Here is a 27,698-nt window from a genome sequence, read left to right on the forward strand (position 1 = left end):
ATTATTTGGAAAATACAAGAAGTTGGAAGCTGGGAGAGATCGTCTTATTGACAGAAGGGAGAAGCTCTATCTTCTTTAAAACAAGGAAAATTAAAGAAAAATGTCAACTTCGTTCCCAGGACTCGTCCACGATTCAGAGGTATTTTAAGGCTATTTCTGTGGTTCTTGTGTACATATATCTAGATACATTTTTTTTAGTTGTCCCCTTAACCCATGCAACCGTTATCATTGTCATCATATCTGCTTCCCAAAACTTACAAAAAAAAAAGAAAAGAGGAAAATTCGTTATGACATCTGTCGCCTAGAATGGCATCTTTTTCCTGCACAACAGTTGTTATAACGAAAAGGGTAGAGAGGAAAAAAAAACATAATCCCCCCTATATAGCAAATGAGTTCAGTAGCATATAATCTAGCAACTAATCATTTCAAAAATCAAATGTGGTGATGCTCTGAGATGACGGTTAGAAGGACTATGAAAAAGATGGGGTGTGTGTGTGTGTGGTATTTTGGAGATTAAATTTGTGTAATGTGTGGTCACAGTTAGTTTCCTTTATTTGATGAAGGGGTAGAGATATTGCATGAGATATTTTAGCACAATGTAACTGCTGTACTTGTTTGTAGATCTATTAGAACGCTGGAAGAATGGGCACGTCAACAAGACAGTAGAATTCTATTCTAGATTCTGTACTAGTGACGGATGGCACAATTTAATACCTTCTTCTTTCTTTATATGGATCAGGGACAGAATATAGAAAGGATCCGGAATATGAAGCCTGATGTCCTTACATGCTATTTTAAATGACAAACCTATTTTTTTTCCTCATTTTTCCCCTTCCTTCCTTCTAGATACGTCATGACGGATCAAACAGTTATCGTTTGATGCAACTTGGTTGTCTGGAGTCTGTGGCTAATTCAACTGTCGCCTACTCCTCCACATCCCCTTTAGCTTATTCTACAACTGGTACAGAGTTTGCTTCCCCGTATTTTTCCGCAAATCACCAATACACACCTCTCCACCACCAATCGTTCCATTATGAATTCCAGCACAGCCACCCAGCTGTAAACCCAGATGCCTATTCACTGAACTCTCTGCATCATTCTCAACAATATTACCAACAAATCCATCATGGGGAGCCCACAGACTTTATCAACCTGCACAATGCCAGGGCACTCAAGTCTTCTTGTTTGGATGACCAGAGGAGAGATTTTGGTTGCCTCGATGCCTACCGGCGGCATGACTTGTCCCTTATGAGTCATGGATCTCAATATGGGATGCATCCTGATCAAAGGCTTCTGCCGGGATCAAGTTTGGGTCTCTCAGCTACAGGAGGTGACGAATTTCAGGTAATTTCCTGCCATTCCATTTTGTATCCCCTCCAAAAAAATGCACCTCCTTACCCAAAATCGGGATATTAAAAGAGGCAGGGGGATTCATCAGTGCTGTCCAAATAATATTGGGTGTGGCTGCAATAAAAGACAATTAAGGTCCAAAAAAGAATTCACAAAATAAATGCTTTGAATAAGATAGTAAAACAATTATTTTACAATAATAGCAAAAGAGAATTATTTCAAATATTTTACATTAATTTGATATATTAAATATGTCGTATGACGTGTTTAGCATCAAAATAATGTATTTTTGCTAACGCTAAAACATCAAAAAGGAAAAATGAAATAAAAATAAATATGTCTATTATTTTATAGAGAAATACATTTACATTTTTTTTCTTGTAATTAAATAAGCAGAAAATGTTAAAACGAATATTCTAATATTATTATCATTTAAACAGCGGGGACACAAAATATCCGCAGGTGTATGAAATAAAATAATATACTTGTATTTTTTTATTTATATTCAGCATATGTTTACAATTTTTCCGTAATAATATTATTATTGAAATATATTATTTATAACATCGATATTATTATTATTATTATTATTATTATTATTATTATTATTATTATTATTATAGCAAAAGTAATAATATGAATAATCACATGTTATGATTGTTATGATAATAAACATTCTTTGTCTGTTGTTTATTTTAACGTAGAACCCAGCTAAGTAAAAAGTTAAGCTGGTAAACCTTGTTTTAATGTAGGTCAATTAAACGTGACTTTTCCTATTTTAATTGATTTAATCATTTTATTCGGTTCGTGTCTGTCAGGACTGCTCCTTAGTCACAGTGTTTAAACGGGACAATAAAAAAAAAATTCTCCCTTATTTTAAAATCCCCCCCTATTTATGCCCCCTTTTCGTATTCACGTCTGCTGCTGTTTTTTTCGAATCTGTACAAATTTAGTTCCATTGCTGGGCATCAAGCGTTGTATTTTTTCAAAAGAGAGGATTAGAGAATTTGCAAGAGGTAGACAAAGCCTAATACCCAAGCAAAGAGTACCGTAGTTTATCCAATTTTCTTCTTAATGCCATTTAGCCAGTTACTTATGCAATGTCATCCGATCAAACAGCATGTTCTATGTTATATTAAAAAAAAAAAATCTGGTAAAAATGCTAACTAATCCATAAAAAAATACCAGCTGTTACATTGACTAAAATATTTAGACACCTACAATTTTTAGATAGAATATTTTTTTTTTCCTTTGGACCTTTAATTTAAAAAACATGTTTGTTTCCTTCCCCAATTTTTTTTTCTATATTATTTTTCAATCTTTTCTTAATTCAGATCCTTAGCTGTTGATGTGCAAAAAAAAAATGTGAAACAGTGTTGCATTGTGCATTCAAAAAATTGAAATGGACTCTCTTCTGCATAGATTTTCAAGTGTTGCTAGTGAACCCCTTAACATTTTACAGGGTGCTTAAGTCAGATGAACAGATGCAAACAGTCTGCAGACTGCGAGTTGCATCTTTGAGTCCCCTAAAAAGATTTGTCATGGGTAACAATAAAAACTGTCACACCTTTTCCCCATCATCCTGTTAATTTATACAGTCCTTGGGCTTTTTTTATATATCGATTTCATAATCACTTTAGAGCAGAACTCCAAAGTATGTTCTGTGAAGAGATCTTACAATTCAGCTTTGGAAATGAGGAGGGGAGGTAGGGGAAATAAAATAAAAACGCAGACTGTACAAGCTGTGCAAAGAAAGAGGTGTGTGACATGAACTGACTCCTTTTCTCAAAGCTTTGGAGTTTTCCTCTTGAACTTTGCCAGGGGCTCTTCCCTGTTGTATTACATTAACTATAGGGGATTATACAGACTGGTAAATCAATGTAAATATATAGTATGTATATATTTATAATTTTATTTATTTTTATTATTATTATTTGTAATTCTATTTTATTAATATTAAATTCGATGTATTATTTGGATTTGTATTATTATATTTATTTAATTATATTTATTATTATTATTATTTTATTATTATTATTTTTATGTATTTATATATTTTTTTTCAATATTGTTCAGACCATTTATACCATATCCACATCTCTTGGATTTAATATAATTTATACATACACGCCCATTGCACAGGATACATGTCTACAAGTATTAATTTAATATACATACACACATATAAAATATACATTATAAATACATCCTGGGTTTAATGTAAAATATAAACATATCGATCATACATTATAAATAGCTCCAATATTTAATGTACTATAACTGTCTGTTATCTTTTATGTCATAGTCATACATTATAAATATTATTACCTTAAATAAATACACATATATACTCTTTCTAAAGCTCTCGTTTAATGTATATATGTATTTATATATATTTGACATATTCTAAATATTTTCTGTATTAGGTGTGATACCTGTACACGCTTGCAGTACATTATAAAAATCTATCATATTTAATATAATAAATATTTACACAATAGAAAATATAAATTTATATAAAGAAATATAGATTTAAATCTACACAATATTTCGATATGTAGAGTTTAAAGGGGGGGAGGGGTTGATTTGACATATTGTATTTAATAATTACTGTACGATGACCGATTTATGTAAATGTAAGAATATTTGCACAGATATAAATGTGGATGAGTGAGGAGTTTTGGGATATAAAGAACTTGCAGTGATAATGTATAGATATATAATTGTGTATAAAGCATTGTGTAACTATGTAATGTTTTATTTTAAAGGGGTCAGTGGAGGCCCAGTGTGGGCTGGTTCTAAACAGTCAATCTGGAGTGATAAGAAGGGGTAAGCACAATTTATTACATATCCATATTTATATCATATGATAACATAAGAAAACGCTATTAATGAGGTTTTATTATGAAAGACTCTTACCATGCAAACCTGGGTTTAACTCTCTACCTGGCAATGTATGTGATGTATAAAGAACAATGAAGGTAGGTTAAATCTAATGTGTAGAAATCCACAGAATGCAATTGTACTATAATACACTGATCAGTGATGATTTGAGGAGAGATTTACAAAAAAAATTAAAATAAAATAAATCCGTACAGGAATATGTTTCTCTAACTCGAGTATTTGGCCTAAACTTTGCAAATATGTTCTCAGTTCACCAAAAGTAGATAATTAGTGAATATCCCCCCTCACCCCCCCTTGATTGGTTGTAGGCAAGACACTATATATTGGTGCATTTGAGCTGCTGTAGTCTTATGTGGGGTATTTTTTTTTTTTTTTAATATTCTTGGGGTTGAGTGTTATTATTATTATTATTATTATTATTATTAATAAATAGCAGTAAACAGCAAACCGCTCTGTTTATATGGCCATTTATATGGTCACTATTTCTATAATGACCATATAGATCGAGTCTGACTAGTCTTACAGTGCTGCTATAGCCTGTACCACTTTATATGAGGTGTGAGATGAGTATAAATACACATATGGTATACACTGTGTATGTATATATATATATATATATATATATATATATATATATATATATATATATATATATATATATATATATATATATATACACACACACACACACACACATGAATTTAGCTTATAGGCCTCGATTTTATATTCGGGATACGTTTTTCAAATTATTTAATATTTTTCGATTTTTTTATTTTGAAAAATCTTTTAATATCTTGATATTTTTTGATATATTGATATTGTTTTTATATATGATATATTTTGATATTTTACTATTTTAAAAAAAATTATAATTTAGAAGTTCTTATCCAGAAATAGTAAATAATTTGAAAATGATACCCAGAAATATTAAATTAAGGCCATAATGACAAATATAATAAAAATACCTTAGCAGATAAACAAAAAAAAAATGAAATTGTCTGCTTGACGTTATCTGTGTGTTTTAGTGTGTGTCTCTGTGAATGGGTGTGTATATGTATATGTTAATTTGTTCATATTCGTGTATGGGTGGGGGATGGGTGCAGGCACACAGACATAGTGAGTACAATATACTCAATAAAGGTATAGAATCAACAGGCAGGACCGTTCATTAGTGACACTGTGGTAGTGTCTGAGAGGATACATGTTTCCATACATTGGTTACAGACAGTGAGAGACGCTCCATGCTGATGACAGACAGCTGCTGCTGGTTCTGCCACTCACTGCAATGTCTGTCTGGCTTCCTGTCTGTGGTGCTGAAAGAACAGCTCCCTCATTACAGATGTCATTCCCGACTAGTATACTGTGTGTGCGAATTACGCAGCCTGTCATGCAATGTACACACAGGTATATTATCTGTTACCCTACACTAATATAGTGTGTGTGCAGATTATCTCAAACTTTTATACTATGTGTGCAGATTATTCCAGACTAGTATACTGTGTATGCAGATTATCCCAGACTAGTATACAGTGTGTGCAGGTTGTCCCAGTCTAGTATATTGTGTGTGCAGTTTATCCCTGACTAGCATACTGTGTGTGCAAATTACACTTTATGCCATTCGGTGCACACACAATATATACTGTTCTTCTAATTACAGGCTGTTATCCCAGGCTAGTACACTATGTGTGCAGACCATACCGTGTATGCAGATTATTATAGTGTGATTATACAGCCTGCCATGTATTTTACATTCTGCTCCTCTCATCACAAACCGTTATCCCAGACTAGTATACCATGTGTGCAGATTACACAGCCTGTCATGCAGCGTACACACAGGTATATTCTGCTCCTTTCATTACAGGCCGTCCTCCCAGACTTGTTTACTGTGTGTGTGTTTAGGTTATCCCAGACTGGTATACTATGTGTGCAGGTTATCACAGACTGGTATACTGTGTGTGTGCAAGTTATCGCAGACTGGTATACTGTGTGTGTGCAGGTTATCACAGACTGGTATACTGTGTGTGCAGGTTATCCCAGACTGGTACACTATGTGTGCAGGTTATCACAGACTGGTATACTGTGTATGTGCAAGTTATCCCAGACTGGTATACTGTGTGTGTGCAGGTTAACCCAGACTGGTATACTGTGTGTGTACAGGTTATCCCAGACTGGTATGCTGTGTGTGCAGGTTATCACAGACTGGTATACTGTGTGTGTACAGGTTATCCCAGACTGGTATGCTGTGTGTGCAGGTTATCACAGACTGGTATACTGTGTGTGTGCAAGTTATCCCAGACTGGTATACTGTGTTTGTGCAGGTTATCACAGACTGGTGTACTCTGTGTGTACATGTTATCCCAGACTGGTATACTGTGTGTGTGCAGGTTATCCCAGACTGGTATACTGTGCAGTTTACACAAGATGTAATGCAGTGTACACACGGTTATACCAAACTAGAGAGAGAGAGAGAGAGTGTGTGTGTGTGTGTGTATGTGTGTGTGTGTGTTTGTGTGTGTATGTGCGCGCGCACAGAATACATACCGTCGTGTACATATAGGTATAACTATGTTGACATGTATAGACCGGTAAGAATATACATTATACAGCGTTCTGTTCTGTGCCAAGGTGAGCTTGTTATTGGGAGCATTTATATATTGTATTTTATATAAGTTTTATACATTGTATCTACTTTACATTCTCAGATTCTAAGCGAATATTTCCTTTTCGGTAATGCCTATACAATACCTAGATTTTACTGATGAGAAAGAGAGAGAATTACAAATACATATAGATATAAATTTGCCCGGTTGACTCCTTAACCCCTTAAGGACACATGACATGTGTGACATGTCATGATTCCCTTTTATTCCAGAAGTATGGTCCTTAAGGGGTTAAGGGCCAAACCAAAGACACATCAGACAACAAAGGTTTGGCCTGACTCTCACTCTCTTTGTTTTGCAAATCAAAGTAAGTTTGGTCCTGTGATGGGCACGATGAGTTATGGAATTAAATAGATTGATAGATGACACACGGCATTGTTTGTACGGAAGAGTTGAGTTTATGATTCAGCTTAACTGTAGCACAGATGACTAACATCTTGTAGTCTACCCTCCTTGGATGGCTGAGGATAATAAGAAATGTATTTCACTGCAGCTGGACAGACAGCATTTAGCTCTGACTGTCTGGTGTCTATGAGCTGACTACAAATGCCAATTATGGGTGTGCACAGGAGCTAGGATGAGAATTCTGACATAGTATTTGCAGCAACATTGAGGAACTGATCCCCATGCTATCTCTTCTAGTAAATAGAGCTCAGGATGTCCCCCTGCAGTTCCCCCCACTCCAGCAATCACAACCAATAATCTTTATTTTACCTAGTGCTGGGTATCGATGACTATTTCAGCCTGGGGCAAGAGCTTTGATATGCTAATATTTCAGAGTACCAGGCTCTGCAGAGATCATATTAAGGCTGTTCATACAGAGTTGAGCCTTTGCCTTAGTTGAATATTCAGATATGCAATTTCAAAAGAAATTACTGAAGAAATGAAGCAGATATTTACAGAGGCCTTCAGTGTTTTTAATCATTAAAAAAAAAAAAAGTTAAAAAAATTCAACTTTACAAAAATATGATGCTTTGCCTTTTATTTCTCTTTAGTTAAAAGATCAGTGTATTTTTTTTTTGAAGAATTTGTTTGATACAAGTGTACAGCTGTATACCATTCTAATATATAATAAAATAAAGGAAACCAGCCAGTTCCTACCTGCATCTCTCAATATTTGGATAGAAAGGTAACAGGATGGCATTTTGACCTATGTCGTTTTATCATGAAAAAAGTCTAGATAGCAAAACTCAAAAAAAAGATCCTGTTTGTCTTTGTGATCATTCAGGATGGCTGCCCCAGGCTAATTTCAAAAAGCTTAAATACTGCTATAGCCTGTAGGCCATGAACAGAGGACATGGATATTGCCAATAGTTCTGTTTCGATTGCCCTTGGCAACATAAAATACAAACTACTTTGAATCAAAACATTTTTGGGGAATTAATATGATCTGAAACTCTTTTCGTTTTATGAGATCTTGAGATTGTCAAACCGCTTAGAGGTGACTGACATTCGCATAGAGAAACATTTATCACTATCTAGAAACCCTGTCAGATCTTATTTGATTAAAACACTATCTTCCAGGATAGATGAACATAGTACTATATCACTCAGAGCTGCACAAACATTGGTGTTTATTTAACCCTAGGATGGGACCTGAGGTTAACTATGGATTCAGCTACATGTGCATCTCTGGCAGAGAGAGGGTTAACTCATCTGGACTCTATTCTAAAGATAGTGAATTCAACCATTTGCTCCATCAAACTGCATGCTGTCTGCCAATTTATTCATCAGGATGGAAACTTACTTACTGGCATGGTACCCACTGCCAGAGATGGCATGGCAGGGTTTGCTGTGTATTTTGGTGATTGCAATGAGAAAGAGTGGTTTCGGTGTTGTTTAACATCTAGGGATCTGATTAGAATCTGGAAGTGGAATCCATTCTCAGACATAAAGCTGCTGTCTGCTGTGCCCAGGGCAATGATGCCACCTGTTCCTTGTCCATATGGCAGGGTAGTGATGAGCCTGGCACTCCCTGTCTCTGTATCTGGATTCCATAGTGAACACAGAATTGGCTGCATTGTCTATGGTAACTGCATGGATTAATGGAGGCTGTGATTGGTGTTCAGAACAATAGATAAGCTGGTTGGATGGTGGATGCTGTATATTCCGAGTATTCACACTGAGAGGTGACATAGCATCGTGCATCGTTTATATAGGAATCTAATGCTGGGTGTCTAACACAATCTGCTGTACAGAGGCTGTCATGATTTTGATGTTTTGTACAGACTGATGTATACATTATCTAGCGATGTGTACCTCTTGCAGCTTTGTGTATACTCGACCTAGTGATTACTTATTTGTACAGCCTGGTGTATGCTGTGTCAACTGAGTGATACAGTATAAAGACTGGTGAATACAGGTTTGGGATCAACAACTTGTTTAACCAGGTGTACAAAGGATCCAGTGATTGATATATTGCACAGCCTGATATGTACAGGATCACGTGATTAATATTATGTACAGCCTGATATTGTCAGGATCAGGTGATTAATATTATGTACAGCCTGATATTGTCAGGATCAGGTGATTAATATTATGTACAGCCTGATATTGTCAGGATCAGGTGATTAAGATTATGTACAGCCTGATGTGTACAGGATCAGTGATTAATATGTACAGACTGATGTGTACAGGATAAGGTGATTATATTATGTACAGCCTGATATATACAGGATCAGGTGATTATATTATGTACAGCCTGGTGTTTACAGGATCAGGAGATTATATTATGCACAGCCTGATATGTACAGGATAAGGTGATTAATATTATGGACAGCCTGATGTGTACAGGATCAGGTGATTAATATTATGTACAGCCTGATGTGTACAGGATAAGGTGATTAATATTGTGTACAGCCTGATGTGTACAGGATCAGGTGATTAATATTATGTACAGCCTGATATGTACAGGATCAGGTGATTAATATTATGTACAGCCTGATGTGTACAGGATCAGGTGATTAATATTATGTACAGCCTGATATGTACAGGATCAGGTGATTAATATTATGTACAGCCTGGTGTGTACAGGATCAGGTGATTAATATTATGTACAGCCTGATATGTACAGGATCAGGTGATTAATATTATTTACAGTCTGATGTGTACAGGATCAGGTGATTAATATTCTGTACAGCCTGATGTGTACAGGATCTAGTGACTGGTATTCTGTACAGATTTATGTGTACAGGATCTAGGGATTCATATCTTGTAAAGCCTTGTGTACAGAATATCTATTGATTGATATATAGTAGAGCTTGGTGTATACAAAACATGGTGATTGGTTTAGTGTACATCTTAGTGTACCGAGGATCAACAGATTGATATGCTATACAGGATCTAGTGATTTATATTTTATGCAGTTTGGTGTACACATTATCTGGTGATTTGTTATTTTGTACAGCCTGATGTATACCAGAGTGATTGAAAACTTTTAAAATTAAGTGTAACCGGTGGTATGCAGGACCTAGTAAGTATTACATAACTTAAACTATGGCTATGAAATGCATTTTCTTACTATTTTCAATTACAACATAATTCTGAAAAAAATATACCAGATATTTCTATTATATCAGATTGCTGGAGTAGATAAAGTGATCCAGTTCAAATTTAGGCAAGTCCTGATTTCTCTATGACAAATACTTGTATACACAGTATAGAAATCTATCTATCTATCTATCTATCTATCTATCTATCTATCTATCTATCTATCTATCTATCTATCTATCTATCTATCTATCTGTCTGTCTGTCTGTCTGTCTGTCTGTCTGTCTGTCTGTCTGTCTGTCTGTCTGTCTGTCTGTCTGTCTGTCTGTCTGTCTCCAGAGAGCGGGGATACATAATGGTGAATTATGGGAAAACTATTCTACCTTGGGCCTTTTTTCTCATGGTTTGTCATGATGGCAAGACCCATTCATGGCAATTTTTTCCCATAATGCATGGTTCACCGTTATGAATCATATTATGTAAATATATATATGTCTTCATGTTGCATTAGAGCCGGTTACTAATGAGCATAACTCTACAATCCTGGGTACAGATGTGCACACTAAGAATCACCTACATCATTTGGGATGCATGCCATAGGATATTGTCTGATAATGTTTAATAAACAGACAATAACCAACAATCCTTAATTTACACCATTGGAGAAGTTGATCTTTTGTCTCTGACATAAAAAATTAAAATTTAGACCCAGCCTATTATTGATATCTCATCCACAGTAGAGAAAGATTTATATTTACAGTGACATTTTCAGTAACTAAAACAAAGATAAAAAAAATCTGTTGTCACTCAAGCAAAAACAAACGTTATACCTTGTACATAAGCTCAGGAGGGTGGAAATAGGTGTAATGTAACAGCCCAAACACATTTTGTGCACAAATACGCTTAACCACGGCTACATTGGTCTCTAATTTGGTGACTTTGTACTGATATTTTTAAGTAGACAGAGAGAAAAAGAGAATTATCTGTGCCTCGCGATTGTCTCTTATCTACTGTCCCTATTTAGATTTGTGCGTGTGAGTTGGTTACTAGTTTGTACTCTATAAATAAAAATTCTATACATGTTTCAGTAAGTCAGAATCCTATCCATTGCTTATTACAGTATCTTGCATAGTATCTTGTTTTGTGCATGTGCTATGCAAACCATCAACGCAAAACAGACAGACATATAGACAGTCATATAGATATTGCACAATATATGGATCACAGTTTGCCTTTACCGCTCATTGAATAATAATTATTTAATTTGTCTTGATTGGAATCTCTGTGTTTCTTGTGTTCTACTTTCTATCCTTTAGTCTTCTCTCTACCCCTCCGAGTCTGGCTACACCCTAAATTATTACTTGTGGATTTCTGCTTCTCTGTATTTCATTTTTTTTTAGTAGGCCACCAATGATCGTACGTGTTCTTTAACTACCTTTTTACAATTACATTGCATTATTTTAATTTTTCTACTTGGTGCAGTTGTTCTGCATGGTATTTGGAAGCAGGGGTAAAGTTACAAACAGATTTTTGGGGAGTTCTTCTGAGCTTGCCAATATTATGTCAAAGTAGCTGAGCTTTACTTTATCTCCAATTTATTTAAGTTGGAGGGTTTTTTTTTTTTAATATTCTACAAATTGGGCCTACATTTTGTAGTTCGGTTATTATTGTTATTATTATTATTATTGATATTTATATAGCACCAACTAATTCCGCAACGCTTTACAATGTTATGAAAGGGGGGAATTACAATAAATGAGGCAGTGACACAGGAACAATAGGTAGATGAGGGCCCTGCTCAAACAAGCTTACAGTCTACATGAGGTGGAGTACTAATACACAACAGGGCAGCAAGGTGGAGAAGTGGCAGAACTGGAGGTGAGATTGGAGTGTGGCTGTTTACCCCATAGGGCTAATATAATTTAAAAAAAAGTAAAATTGTAGAAAGGAGTTTTAACATAGATGCTGAATTCTGATTCATAAAGGTTTAATTATTAAATTCTGAATTAGAAGTACCGTAATTGAAAATTTAGACCAAAACAACTTCGATGTAATGAACTTTTTTAACATTTTGCCATTCTAATAACAATTCACTACATTTCAAGTTAACTAAACAACCCTATATATTTTTTTTAATATCAGGTAAAAATCAGTTGGCCGGTCTCAATTTGATTTCATCCCAGGCAACAGACAATATATATGGGATTTTTACTTTTTGGCATTGAATTTACCCCAGATCAGGTTCTAAAATAAAATTATACAATAAGTGTTTATTAACCAAACTGTGAGTTGACAATTGACTAAGGTGTAGACCAGGGGTCCTCAAACTCTGGCCCCCCAGATGTTGTAGTTCAGCAACATCTGGGGGGCTGGAGTTTGAGGACCCCTGGTGTAGACTATAGGAGCTAAACTGGGAAGGGGAAGGAGGAGAATTTTAGCTCTGCTCATTGAGAAGTTTCTATTTCCCAAGGATGCTATTTTGGCCTTAATGTTGCAATTTTGGGGAGTGATTGAACGTGAATAACCCCTTTTCAAGCAGGTCCATCTGTTCTTACAATAGAAGCACCTGCCCCATGTGATGGGATACTATAAACTGATGGGCTACTTTAAAAGTGACATGGACAGAATGGATTACCATAATGTCCGAAGTTGGACCTCTCAGTATAACTCCAAATTTTAACGGAAACGCATTCACCCTGAATCAAATTACTAAATCGTTATGAACCACTTAGTAGAGGAAACCAATGGTATAACATATATTTTTAACACATTTATATTTTCACAACAATAAAAGATATACTCAATTTGTATAAATGGTCAAGACTATATTATAATTATTAATATAATTTTTATTAGCATTTATATAGGGCCAATATTTATTTTCGGCAGCGATTTTCATGTTGATCAGCAACAAAAATTAGAAACAGACTTTAAACTCGCCATCAGAGCAATTTCAATTGTATCCAACTGAAACTTCTGAATAATATAGTAATAACTAGTATTTATATAGTGCCTTACACCCAGTGGGACTCAAAGCGCTTGCTCTCGGAATTAACCAAATCAGCAGCTGAATACTAATAGATGTTATTATTACCCAATTGATGGTACTCATTTTATCGACCTTGGAAGGATGAAGGGCTGAGTTGACCCTGCTGGGATTTGAACCTGTGATCTTGCATTTTGAACAGGCTTTGTAGTAAGGGATGTTACATTTCAAGTACCATAACTACTACAATGCACTGTAGTGGTTATGGAGCCAGGAGTGCACTGCCACTCACCAATTATAAATGGTTTGACTTCATACCTGCCTCCACCAGCCACTGCTTCCTAATTTCACTAGTGCTAGTTAAGAGCCAGGTGCTTTCGTTAGCTCTCCCGAGCTAAGCCCTGCTAGCTCATTGGCTGAGAGCAGCAGCCGATTATTTTAAGCCAATGAGCTAAGCCCTGCATTGTTCCAGATTCTCTGTTTGAAGTAGTGAAGACAGGAAGCAGTGCCCAGCAGACACCAAATAAGAAGGCAAACCATTCTAAAATGGTTTGACTACTTACAATGGGGGGTGGCAGGGAGTGCTGTAGTGGTTATGGTGTTTGGAGTGTTACTTTTATCAAAATCAATGCTATAAATATGACTCAATCAACATCATGTTGATAACATATTGGTAGAGATGCTTAAAAATTGACTGTGAGGAACAATTCTACAAGTTGAGCAATAAAACAATGGAATAATCATGCTTATTTTATTGGTGTCCATGGTCAAAAAACAAATTCACCACTTTTCCATTAAAATACCTTTTATAAATCTCCCACTTTAAATATAACGAAAATCTAACAATTCTAGGCATGCTCATGTTTCTGCTACCCAAGTGTTCCGTTCACGGCCTAGATTTTTCACAATATTGGGCAATGTGTGTAACAGTCAGCCAACCCACCACACTGCCTCACTGATATCGATGTAACCGGGGATGGCTATATATGAAATCCCTAGCATTTCCAGAAATGCAAATCCTGTGATGTCAGCTTTATGACTGCAAAGCATCATGGGCGTTGTAGTTCTAAAACAGCAGGAGAGCTACCTTTTATGCCTTTTGAAGAATATCAGACATAAAATAAGCATTATGTCTAGAGTAGCACACAAGCAAAGCCATGTGCATCACATTTCACAAACATCAACCATAGAAGATATGGGCAAGTGGTATAAATGGTGTTCTTTTTATTAAACAACTGCGCTACAAGTAACTCATAAAAACAGCTAAACATAGGCAAGATTATCCACCGATTGGCCAAATTCTCGAACTCTTTTTGACTTTTGGGAACTTGTCATTTTCAAAACCCCAATTAACCAAAGAGAATTTGGAGGTATTCTTGTGTTTGCAAAAATGTATTATTTAAAATGGACTTAGGGGATTAATCACTAAACTATGAATTTTAAATTCTAAACTACAATTGTAAAACCGAGAACCTGATTCACTTTGAATTCACTTTGCATTCCTCACAGTTCACATTTTGAACCTGTGTTGATGCGAAATGAAATGTTTTATATCGAACAAACATATGCCTTCAGTCCTTGGAATCCGCAATTAATGAATGACTCGTTTAACTGCAATTATTCATTGCTGGGTTGTTTGGTGAAGATGAAATTAAACCTTATGTTTTATGATTTAACTATGAAAATTAGACTACAATAGTGGAAAAAATAATAATTATGTTTCTCTTATTGAAAAAAATATATGTATTGGTAGCCATTATTTAAAAAAAAGATGACTTAACATTCACCTACCTAAACTTAAGAATGAGACGGTTCTACTGATAGTTTGCTTGGATTTTTGGTAGAATGTAACAGTTTTTTATTTTGCTGCAAGCTATATAATTATTACTAACCATTACTAGACCAGCATATTTCATGGCCTTGGGACAAGAAAAAAACTTTAATGAACTTTAAATCTTTTTGCAACATTATAAAACAATACAACTTTGGTTTTATATATCTCTCTCTCGTTTACAACACTTTCCCTTTTATTGACGAAATTGTTTGGACAAGCTTGGCTTATAACAGTAATCTTCCTTATTCCTATGTAGAAACACCATCTGGCTCTCAGATCTCTTTATATGAACTGACTTGTATTGTGGGACTTTTTACAAGTCGAGAAATGATCATCTTAATACACGATTCGAGAAAATTCCCTATCTATGCGTGTGCACAACAATATCATCATTAATATTATTATTTATAACCTTCTTAAAAAAATATAGCCTTGCTTTGTGCATTTTATTTATTTTTTGCTTACTCGTTTGTTGTGTTCCAACACAGCTTGAATGATAACTAAATATATTATTTTGATTTTAGTTAAATTAATTTAATTATTAGTGACTGGGCATCACTTTCATTCTCTTAACTGATCTTTTAAATGCAAAAAAACAAAACAACCCATAAATTATATTTCTTTCCTAATTAAAGCAACAGATAAGGAAAATAAAAATAAAAATCAGGGTGCTCCTCTAAATTAGGAGGTATAGCCTTTGGTCATAACAGCCTATGTGTTTATTTTCCTATCTCGAATGAATTGTCAATGCCATAGAGATGGTGTATAATGCTGCAGGCCTCATCCCCTTCTTTGCTGTTTACAAGTATTTACTGGTAGTTAAGATGTTAATAATGACTTTGATGTTGTGTATGTGAACGGTAAAAAGGGCTAGTTAAATAGTGATGTAAGACAAAGCCTGGCTTTGCTGTCATTGTAGCAAAAGTGACAAAATATCGAAATCCCTTAATTTTTGTGTAATGGCTCTTAGATGCCTCTTCTTGCTGAGACACAAGCATATTTTTTCATAGAAGTAGTAAATAAATGATTTCTCCGAGAATACAGGCAGCATCGGGCTCAAAAAAAGCCTCTGCCTCCAGCAATGTGATTGTAGTTACCAGCATGATCCTTTTGCGATATTGTTCATGATTTATTTCATACAGCAATTGTCATTCGTGTACATTAAATATATATAGCGTACAGTCAACCTCAAAGTAGACTAGAGAATAAAAAAATGAAATAGAAGCTGTAACTATTTCCAATTTAATATACTCTAGATATCATCAAGGTATTCTGGTAATCTGGAATGATAGCTATATATATACATGTGACAATACACCCCAATATAAGTATTTTATAAACTTGCTATACATTTGTAAAGCATACTGGAGCCTATTTACACAAATACACCTAACATCAAATATTGCACAATCATCGTAGGCATTAAAGTGGTATCAAGGATAATTTCTTCAAAACATGACCTCTGCGCTACAATTTCTTGTATTGGATGGCATTAATAAATTGCCAAAATATGTAAAAAAAAATGTAAGCAATAATTGCTATTTTTGTGCTAATTCCTAGCAGTAATCTCTGAATTATTTAGTGAGTAGTTAATTAATCATAATAGTGCCAATATATACATGAAATAGAACGATTTATGCACATGGGCATAATGCTAGAAATATGCAATGTGTTCTTTTCACCCACTATTTTCTTCTAATTAATATTTTCTTTACCCATTTTTATTCATTCGTTTTCACGATAGCATTATGATAAGCTAGTTGTATTTTGGTGCATAATGAAAAGTAAGACAAATTCAAAGGTACAAACATTGTTTTCCCTTTTTTCACCACTAGAACAATACATTTTTCCTTTGCGGTGTGTATGTGTCGCTTATACTTAAAAGATATTTTATAGATTTTTCTTTCCTTTCAGTAATGGAGGAGATTTTGTTACTTTTATATTGCACAGCAAGTCAATGCTTAACTCTATAATATAAATAGCAGCCGTCTTTCAAATATGACATGGTATATAGTATTTAGGTACATCTGTATATTTTGTTGGAAAATGGTTGGCATTTATATTTTAGTTTATGTTATAAGCTATATATCAATAACATGCCTTCACGGGCCTCCACAATACCAAGCATGTGGCATTGTAGGAGAACGTTAGCGCAAGTTCAGTCTAATGAAAAGGCTAATTTTAAAATGTGATTTAAGAATGACAATTTCACCAGCATTTAGTTGAGTAACATTCATATATGTTCTTGTCATCTGCATATTTAATGAGAACGTATTCACTTTGCGATATAAACATCTAGCCTATCTCACTAATTGACTATGAAATTTATTGAGAATGTAGGCTTGTGTAAAAGGATCTCTGTGAAGAAACAGTATAGTATGGAGATTGTTACTAAAATAATATATTATTATTATTATTATTATTATTATTATTATCATTAATATTATACATTATTAGATAAACACAAATCAAGCAAGTTAAATAGGAGCATACGAATATGTAGCCATGCAAATTCTACTTTGATAAGGACTTTATTTCAACTTGTTTCCATCCTGCTGGCATTAAAGCACTACTGGACAGTCCAAATATATCCATACCTAAGAAAAATATGGGCATAAATATGTAAAACTCACACAACTTAATACAAAGGTCCTTAAATAAGCATTAACGCAAATCATGACCAATTCATGGTGCATGGGAACTGGACTCGTCCACTACACCCATGGGGTTATATCACAGAAAACGAGGGACCTTCAGTGTAACGAAAAATTTGCTGTACTACATTTGAAGTGTTTCAAGATTTGTTTCAGAATAATGAAAGAACAATTAAATGGGTCTACAAAGAGATGAATGTGTTGCATACTTTTGATTGGGGATTTTGAATAGGTGGGTTCGATATTATTGGGAGTAAAGATGTTTACTGTTAGGAGTAGGTTGTGAGACTCTTTGTTTATTTGTACATGAATAATTTAATTCTGGATTCTATATTGATGATGGCAATGCTTTGCTCTTCTTAATGATAAATTGTCATTTTTGGAACTAGGTAGAGGTTCTGGGGTATTTGTGGCAAGAGGATAGAATTAACTGATTATCAGATACTTTGTTTTACATGTCAAAGGATCAATTTCATTCATACTAGATATTAAAACATATACCTTAATGAATCAACACTATTATCTCAATTGAAATGGCAGATAACTTATATTAGAAGTCATACAGATGTAGTTAGATCATTTAAGGCAGTTATAGATACTCAGATTTCCTGGGAGGGCATGGTCTCCAATAAGGTTAGTGTGGATGTTGTTCATTGATACCACTGATTATTGCAGTCTATTATAACAGCTCCATTTGCAATAATTCTTCAGCAATGAGTCTATAAACCTTAAAGAATCCAATCTGGATACAATGTTTTAACTTTAGTACTAAGGGTTGTGTAAAAATAAAAAATGATTTGTTGATTTATTTACGAGGATCCTCATGTTTTAATAATTTTGTTGAGTTTTATTTACGCCTGTAGTTTGTGGGGTAATCTGTAAGCAACCCTAGAAAAGGATGGAGATGGCAACACAGTGGACTAGATTGAATAGCTTAGTGCAGTAGTACTACAAATCTTTTGAATTACCCTATAATTTCCTATATTTTACAAGAATTGCATCAGTCATTGTTAGAGTAATGTACTTTAGACCATCTCTCTCTCTAGGGCCTGTTCTCTAAATCTTGAATTGGCTTATCTGTTGAGAGTAAACAATACGTGAGTTTCCAACTTAGGCAGTCATCTGACCGACTGAGAGTAACACAAGCCCCTAAATTCATAGTACTATATTTATTTCAAAGTCAATTGCAGTGATTATTCAGCTAAGTTACTTAAAAAGTTTGAAAGCTTGCATAAGTCATAGGTGAAATCACTGGTTGACCTCATCCATGAAAAATTTTCCCTTTAAAATCTTTTTTTTTTATGTAATAAATACATTTGAAAACAGTATAGCCCTCCGCCTCTCTGTATACGACATTATTTCCTCGATGAAGATAAAAGTCCTTATTGTGCCCATTTTATATTCTTTGAGTCACATTAAGATATCTTTATGCACTATACAAGTACAAAGGCAGAAATATAACCTGGATCATGGCTAGTGTTAGAGAAGCGCTATTATCCCTAAAAAATTGGGGAGAGCGTGATAGAGTGCATGTTGAGTTGGAAATCATTATGATTGACATGGTATTGCAGGATAGGGCCCTCTCCCGTCTTCACTAAATATCATGGTATTCACACACAAATTGTATTCTTGCCCATGTCTGTAGTATGTATGTTATGAGCCAAAACCTTTTCCAATAACATTTCTGGTTGTTTTTTTTTTTTAGGTGGGACCTGTGTAGTGAACCCTACAGATTTGTTCTGTTCTGTTCCTGGACGATTATCTCTCCTAAGTTCAACTTCTAAATATAAAGTCACCATAGCTGAAGTGAAACGACGTCTCTCTCCACCCGAATGCCTGAATGCTTCTCTACTGGGAGGTATATTAAGAAGGTAAAATACCTGATTGCTCTTATTAAAATAGAAAAAGTCTTAATAAGAGAAGAGCTGGTGAGATAGAATTGTGTGTTCCTATTAAATAAAAGAAGAGGTGACTGACATTAAATTTCAATACACAATGGATAAGCATACTTTGATTCTTTCCCCAAAAAAGATTCCAGCAGTAGTAGTCAAGGCCGCTCTCCTGACCTCAATGGTCTCAGCTTAAAAGCAAAATCCCTGGTAGGCAGAAGTGAGTATTCTTATGAATATCGACAACGTAATTAAATCTAAATTGAGAACATTCATGGTGGACTGCTGCAAGCAATATTAAGCCCTGCACTTCAACTCACACTACACTTGGATGGTAGCAATGCCTATAATATTCATCAGCTCAAATAAATAAATGAAAAAATCCCTGCACACAATATGGAATATCTATATTCATCTAAATAACCAAGCTTTTTGGAAACACTGCAATGATCATTAAATAGTAAGCTCACCTGTCAATGCAAAATTTAAATCATCAATTACAATATGAATGTTTAAATCATTTCTAATACATATCAAATCATTTCTGTCATTATCAACATTTATCAGAGGAAAATGTGGCGCATGGCAATATTCAGGTCACTATATGGTGTCTTTCTCTGTGTTACCAGCGTGCGTGATGTTTGAGGTCCATATATAAGCTCCATATATGCTTAGATCATGTTGTGTACATTCTTCCATTTTCATAACCTGGTTATTCCATCTCCACGTGTTTGTGAAAGCAAGCAGAGAATGCTTAATGATGTATATTTTTTACTCTTTTGGGATTGTTATTATTTATAAAGTGTCAGCTCATTCTGCAGGATTGAGCAGTGGATAAACAATACATACAAGTAAACTAATGACAAACTTGGGTGAAGAAGGGATGAGGGTTTTCTCAAATGAGTTTACAGTCTAGAAGAAGTAGGGTGTCATTACACAGCAGGTCAAAGTGCAGCATACCGTGAAGAGAAAATAGGTTGACAAGTGTGGTATCCATATCTAACTGACCTATGTAATTTATTTGCATGCATGATATGATGTACATGATAGCAGTAGAGATGGACTATAAACTAGGCAAGATCATGATGATAGAGGTTTTCTTTTTTTTTTCTATCAATCAAAATAGGCTCTCATGAACACCCAATGCTTTTGTATTCTCTAGGGCAAAATCCAAAAATGGTGGCCGCTGCTTGAGAGAGAAGTTGGATAGACTTGGTTTAAATTTACCTGCCGGGAGGAGAAAAGCTGCAAATGTAACACTTTTGACATCCCTGGTAGAAGGTAATTTTTTGTTTTAATTTTAATTTACTCAGAAGTAGACTAACTGCATCACTCTCCAACTTTCTCAAATCACTGAAGATGTTCTGAACCTTCAGATCAGAAGACTGTATCCCAGTTCTCTTTGATCATTTTATAGAAAGTCACAGAGAACATGTGTGGGACATGCTGTACCTGTACTGGCGATGTGCTTCAGTCATAGCCTGGATAAAAGTATGGCTTCACATACTGGGCCTTACAAAAAAATGTTTTCCTCTATTCCCTTGAATGTTTTCAGGCACTGATCAGGTTGAGCGTGATTCTTCATCTGAAGGTCTCCCGAGAGCCTTCATTCATCTTCTAATTCTATTGTTGGTTGTTTCAAGCTTCGCAAACAATGCAAATATTCCAGCCCAAGAATATAGCATTTCTAATTTGAATCAGTATTTTAAAATGTGTTTTTTAAGATCAAAAACTTTTATCAAGAACAATGATTGTTTATGTTTGGCTCAGTTGGCTCTGACAAAGTAAATGCTCATAAACACACTCAGACCTCTTACCCGTCCCGGTGTTCCTCTTATTTCTTGACTGTTTCTGTATTTGTTTATAAAATTACCCCAACTTCTTGGTATCGGGGCTTCAATTTGCTGGAGAAAATAATCATTTTTCTGCTTTTCTAAATTGACTTTAAGAGTTTTCTTAATTTTTATGGTATCATTTATGCCGATAGGCCTGTTTTATTTTAGCGCGCAAAAAGCTATAGTCGTATAACAATTGAAGAGATAAAAGGAACCAATCCTTATTTATTTGCTTATATTTATATACATGCTGAATTATATGCAGTATTAAAATGGTTATATTTGTCAAATTTTAGGGAGCTGAATCTTTTGCCCATAGAAAAGGATCACACATGAAAATGTGCTGTATATCATATTTATCAATGGTATTAAAATATTGTGGAAATAGAATGCACTCTTTCTGTCTTCTCCTTTTAACTGTTAAAGTTAGTGAATCAAGGGTTCTCTAAAGTAATTTAGTTTTCTAAAATAGGATATTGTCACCCCCACTCACACGTATGGAACAGAGCTGAAAAGGAATGTAGGGTGATGTGTTAGACTCCAAGTTTTGGAGGTGTAATTGGCAATATAGAGTTTGATAAAATAAATAACCAGTTCAACAAATTTAGATACTTTTTTTAATCAAACTCTGTATTTTTTTCATTTTAATTTTACCGGCTCTAAAGTCAACACATGTCTACTTTGAAGAACAGCCCCCATACTATCTGCTCTGGATAAATGTGGGAGAAATAAAAACACATTTTTGGAAAGAGTTGTAATGAACAAAACTGCATCTGTGGATTATTTAATAGGGTTGGTCATATCTTCTAATTCATTACTGTATAGTTGGTGATACTATCCATTCACCATTCTCCATAATGCATGGTTTAACTGCCACCAGGCAGTGTGAGGGCCTTCTTGACATAATTAGTAATTAGTAATATTTATTTAATTATAGACAATTGGGATACCCTGATCAAGGTTCTTGATCACTGGATATAGCTTAATGTTGAATTAGTTGTAATTTTAGAGAAAGTATCACAGATAAGTCCTTGTTGAAACACTTCGAGCAAAGACCAGATGTGTCATTACTTTTTCTTTCCATAGGAGAGGCATTGCACTTGGCAAGAGATTTCGGCTACACATGTGAAACAGAATTCCCAGCAAAAGCTGTGGGAGAGCACTTGGCAAGACAACACATGGAGCAGAAAGAACAGACGGCAAGGAAAAAGATGATCCTCGCTACAAAGTAAGCTATTATTTTTATTTTAATGTGCAAACATTGCACTGCATTGGCAGACTACAACTACAAATGAACTATGGCAAAGTATATTATACACAATATAAACAATCAACAAACTTGATAAAGGAAGAATGAATCATTCTATAAAAGCGAGAAATGTAGTAATGTCTTTGGATTTTCTACTAGAAGTGAGAGTGGTGGAGGGGTGGTGCCACTGAGAAGTATTCTACTTACAAATTATAATAATATGTACTTTAGCTTCTAATTGGGAACAGCTTTATAATTGAGATGATTTTAAATCTGAACATTTTATTTTACATAATATAATAGTCTATATTTTAAAAAAAGAAAAAAAAAGGATAATGTTTTATGTTGTTTGGGTGCAGTGTGCTATGATTTGTGGTGTTACATTTTCCTATGACTGTTGCATATCTCGAGAATAAAAAAAATAAATTAACCTGTACTCATCTTTTTTGATAATGCAGACAAATTTGTAAAGAGTTTCAAGACCTTCTCAGCCAAGACCGATCTCCGCTGGGATCTTCTAGACCAACTCCAATTTTAGACCTTGACATTCAGAGACATTTAACACATTTCAGGTATGTTTTTAATCTGTTTTATGTGTTTTATGTGCACACGTGTTCAATATATGTTATTTGTACTGTGAGATTAATTTCTCTTGAAAAGTACTCAAGTGCTGAGAGTGTGAGTAACAATGTTCACTCATATAATTTGTAAAATCAGGCTGGTTATTTTTTATTTGAGATTCGAGAACTTTAGTGATATGGAGTTTACACTTTGGTGTCCTTTATCAGGGTGATTATTACTTAATTTTACCAAAGTACATATTACAATAATAATTACCAAAATAATAGTAGTGGAAATAATGCATTGAGGTTAATGTGCCTAGAAATGATTTAGGTATATCTGCCTACATAAGATCATATTGGTAGGAACTGTCTGCAACTAACCACAAAAAATAAACAAACACATTAACAGATAAGCTGCCCCAATAATACAAGCAGATATTGTTTCCTGTCAATGGATACTACAACTTAAATATATATATCAGTTTAGTAAAATATGAAGTGAATTGTACTAAGTATACTTCAGAGCTTTATCTCCTTTTACTACATTTCTTTATTGTTATTTTTATTCACCATTTTTTGTTCATTATATGAAGCTATATGAAAATTTTCTCTAGACTAATGATTGGATGTCCAATAGAATCTCAATGTCCTTTTGTATATTAAAAAAAATACAAAATACATTTGCAGGCTGGCAATTTTTTTTAGCATGGATGGCATCATCAGTCAAATTACTTAGCTAGCATCCAAAGAAACATTTCTTGTAAATGATCCCAATAAGCTCAAGACGCACTAGTGACCGTAACACTTCTCAAAAAAGTATAGTCACTAGAAGAACCATAGAAAGGATTTAGTCAGTAATAAACATTTTCTAAAAACCTAGTTACATTGTATTTTAAAAGCAAAAATTAAATATTATAAGAATCTCTAAAATCTACAGATATGAACTGTGACTATAGTCTAAAAATTAGATAAGCTTTTAGGAGAAAATATTCAAAATAGAAAAAGTTGGTAACATGATAATTTTTTGAATCCACGACCAAACTTGGTAATTAAATTCTTTCTTTCTTTCCTTCATAAATAAGCAAAAAAAAACATTATTTAAGAAGGGAAAAAGCAAATACTTTCCCCCTATAGATTTGCTTGCAGTAATCTTGCATATTGATTGTTTTAAAGACGATCATTAGGTATAACTGGGAAAGTTATCTAAATCATTCTCTCACATCTAGATTTGATATTTTGGTAGAGTGAAGTGATTTATTAAAACCTGTGTCCAAAAATATTTATCTGCATTACAAATAATAATTCATCTAAAATTCCCGAATTGCTAAATTGTGTTTAGGAAGAATTTCAGCTCAATATGGGAATAATTTAGTAATTAATATAATTATAATAATAATAAATTTTTGTTTCACGGAGCTATAAGCTATGCTACTTAATAGAGTATTAACCTTTACTTAAATAAACCAAACACGTAACACTGGTCAATTATAATAAATGTGATTTGTAAACATAGTCCAAAGAATAATCCAGGAACCAAGACAAGAGCATGGCATTTGTATAGTCTATGTTCACTTGTAATTTTTTTTTAAACCCCCTTCATAAAAGGTGTTGAGTAAATTGTATTGAGTAATTACAGCTGTTGGCATGTCTGTCCTGAATAGGTGAAAAATAAGACATATTCTCCATTTACCTTAAATTCCCGGCCCTCGCTCCTTATGTGCAGTGTTTCCATTTTCTCTACAGTGATACATCCACATATAACTGCAACAAAGCTTTCTATGAGAGCAGATAACCTCCATGAAGGTTTTGATTACTCCATTTATGTACAAAAATATCTATGAGCTCAGATGGAAAAAGGAAATTACTGATCTCCCACAGAAAGTTATAGGAGAACTAACTTTCCCACAGAGAGTTATAGGAGGACTAACTTTCCCACAGAGATTTATAGGAGGACTAACTTTCCCACAGAGAGTTATAGGAGGACTTTCCCACAGAGAGTTATAGGAGGACTAACTTTCCCACAGAGAGTTATAGAAGGACTAACTTTGCCACAGAGAGTTATAGGAGGGCTAACTTTCCCACAGAGAGTTATAGGAGGACTAACTTTCCCACAGAAAGTTATAGGAGGACTAACTTTCCCACAGAGAGTTATAGGAGCACTAACTTTCCCACAGAAAGTTTTGGGAGGACTAACTCTCCTGCAGAACATTTTGGGAGAACTATCTTTTGGCTAGAAGGTTTCAGCCCCATCTTGGTCTGGTAAAAGCTCAAAGTAAGTCTATGCTCCTATCACCACATAGTAAGATAAAGTGCTTAATGCATAGATGCTCTCCCTTTTCTCGCACAAAGTAAAACATTGCTGTTTCTCAGAAATGGTACTGTATACATTTTGCCTAAACTCTTTTGAAGTAGATAGCCACTTCAGGCACTTCCTCATGAAGACATTCAAATGTGAAAGGGACACTATAGTCACCCAGACCACTTCAGCTCAATGAAGTGGTCTGGGTGCCAGGTCCCTCAGGTTTTAACCCTGCAGATGCAAACATAGCAGTTTCAGAGAAACTGCAATGTTTACATTGCAGGGTTAAGCCAGCCTCCAGTGGCTGTCTTCCGGACAGCCAATAGAGGCGCGTTTGCGATGCTGGAGACATATCATGCCTCCATCACGCAGAGCGTCCATGGGAAAGCATTCAGCTTGAATGGGTGCGCGTCACTTGCCGCGCATGACCATTCGGCTCCGCTGACGTCGGCAGAGGGAGCTAACGTCGGCGGGTGAGGAGAGGACACCAGCGCCGAGGGAGCCCGGCGCTGGAAAAAGGTAAGCTGCTGAGGGGGTTTTAAACCCTTCGGCCCAGTGGGAGGGGGCCCCTGAGGGTGGGGGCACCCTCAGGGCACTATAGTGTCAGGAAAACCGCTTAGTTTTCCTGACACTACAGTGATCCTTTAAATATCTTTATGTTCAACATCATTATACACAGGATGATGGTGCTGAATGAGCTAATGATTCTCATAAAAAAAAACATATGATTGCCTCGCAAGATTGGTAGAGGGTGAAAATTGCAGCACATGCCCCATAGGTCCACAATGCTTCTCTATAGGAAACATCTAATTGGACCAGATATTATCAAGATTGAAAGAGGGGCGTAACTCTAAACCCACTAAAGATAACTCTAATGTTGAAAACAAATATATTTCCTTTTAATGTGTGAGGAGTTCCTCTAAACTGACACCTCACCTTAAATCCTACATATTTGAGAATACAGTTTAAATAATAAACAATAGGCCTTCATAGGTTTTGAAATTATATGATAAATATAATTTAGTCTCACACAAGGATGTGCAACTGTTGTAAACCATAAATTGACCACATGGAAAAACAGAGAAACTATCCATTTGTTAATCCCTGCCTGGAGAATGTATAATTAAGCAATCACAAAAAGCACAAATGAAGTGTGTCGCTCACACATTCCCTTTTCGTGCCATGGTGTTTGTGGAACAATAAAGTTGGATTTTTGCGCACGCATGTATGATGCAGCAAACGTTTACATTACAGGACTGTATGAAGCCTAACATTTAAAACCAACATGTACTGAAGTAAATAGATAGTTTTCTTTGTGGATTATAAAATATGCATTTTTTTTATAATATCACAGCTTAGTTCATCTGTTGAATATCACATTTTTTTTCTTCTTCTTCTTCTTATAGTCTGATCACCCACGGATTTGGAACGCCAGCAATCTGTGCTGCTTTAAGCACTTTCCAAACTGTTCTCAGTGAGATGCTGAACTATTTGGAAAAACACACAGCAAATAAATCCAGCGGAATTTCAGAAGCTAACCAGGGTAATTCCAATTCAGAGAAAGGACCACTTCGGAAAACATCAGATGTAGTTGTGAAAGATGCCAAAACAGAAAAAACAGACTAACTCCTTCGTGTTCACCAGAGAGATTTGCTGCTGATATTTTTTTTATATATATCATTAGGTTAATATATTTACAAAGGATTGAATTTCACACCTTTGAATTGCATTGTAAAGTATGTAATAATATTTTTCACCTTTCTTTTAATTCCCCAAAAAAGACTGTATCGATTGAAAATTGTAATGCACATTGGATTCATTTTTCTTTTCCTTTTTACTATATGTACAACTACAACAACCTCTTACTGAGAAATATGTTACTGACCAAAAGAAAGAAAATTCTAAAATTTTAAATGGAATATCACAAACTGGACAAATTTCTTTTTTAATACTTTTTTTTGGTACTGAAAAAAAAATGCATACGGT

General features: G+C 34.7%; 1 protein-coding gene across 2 annotated transcripts; it reads left to right on the plus strand.

Annotated features, from left to right (window-relative positions):
• Nucleotides 1–39: 39 nt before the first annotated feature.
• On the plus strand, nucleotides 40–27,485 carry TFAP2D (transcription factor AP-2 delta). Of its 2 annotated transcripts, none has more exons than XM_063440854.1 (8): nucleotides 40–139; nucleotides 847–1,344; nucleotides 4,119–4,179; nucleotides 19,583–19,748; nucleotides 20,929–21,047; nucleotides 22,688–22,829; nucleotides 23,309–23,422; nucleotides 27,119–27,485. In XM_063440854.1, the coding sequence occupies exons 1-8, from the start codon at nucleotides 101–103 to the stop codon at nucleotides 27,336–27,338; spliced, it is 1,359 nt and encodes a 452-aa protein (XP_063296924.1). In that variant the 5' UTR covers nucleotides 40–100; the 3' UTR covers nucleotides 27,339–27,485. The 2 variants fall into 2 exon arrangements, with proteins under 2 accessions (XP_063296924.1, XP_063296925.1); XM_063440855.1 differs by lacking the exon at nucleotides 40–139 and adding an exon at nucleotides 448–486.
• The last annotated feature ends 213 nt before the right edge of the window (nucleotides 27,486–27,698 follow it).

Source organism: Pelobates fuscus, chromosome 2, assembly GCF_036172605.1.
Source record: "Pelobates fuscus isolate aPelFus1 chromosome 2, aPelFus1.pri, whole genome shotgun sequence".
NCBI lineage: Eukaryota > Metazoa > Chordata > Amphibia > Anura > Pelobatidae > Pelobates > Pelobates fuscus.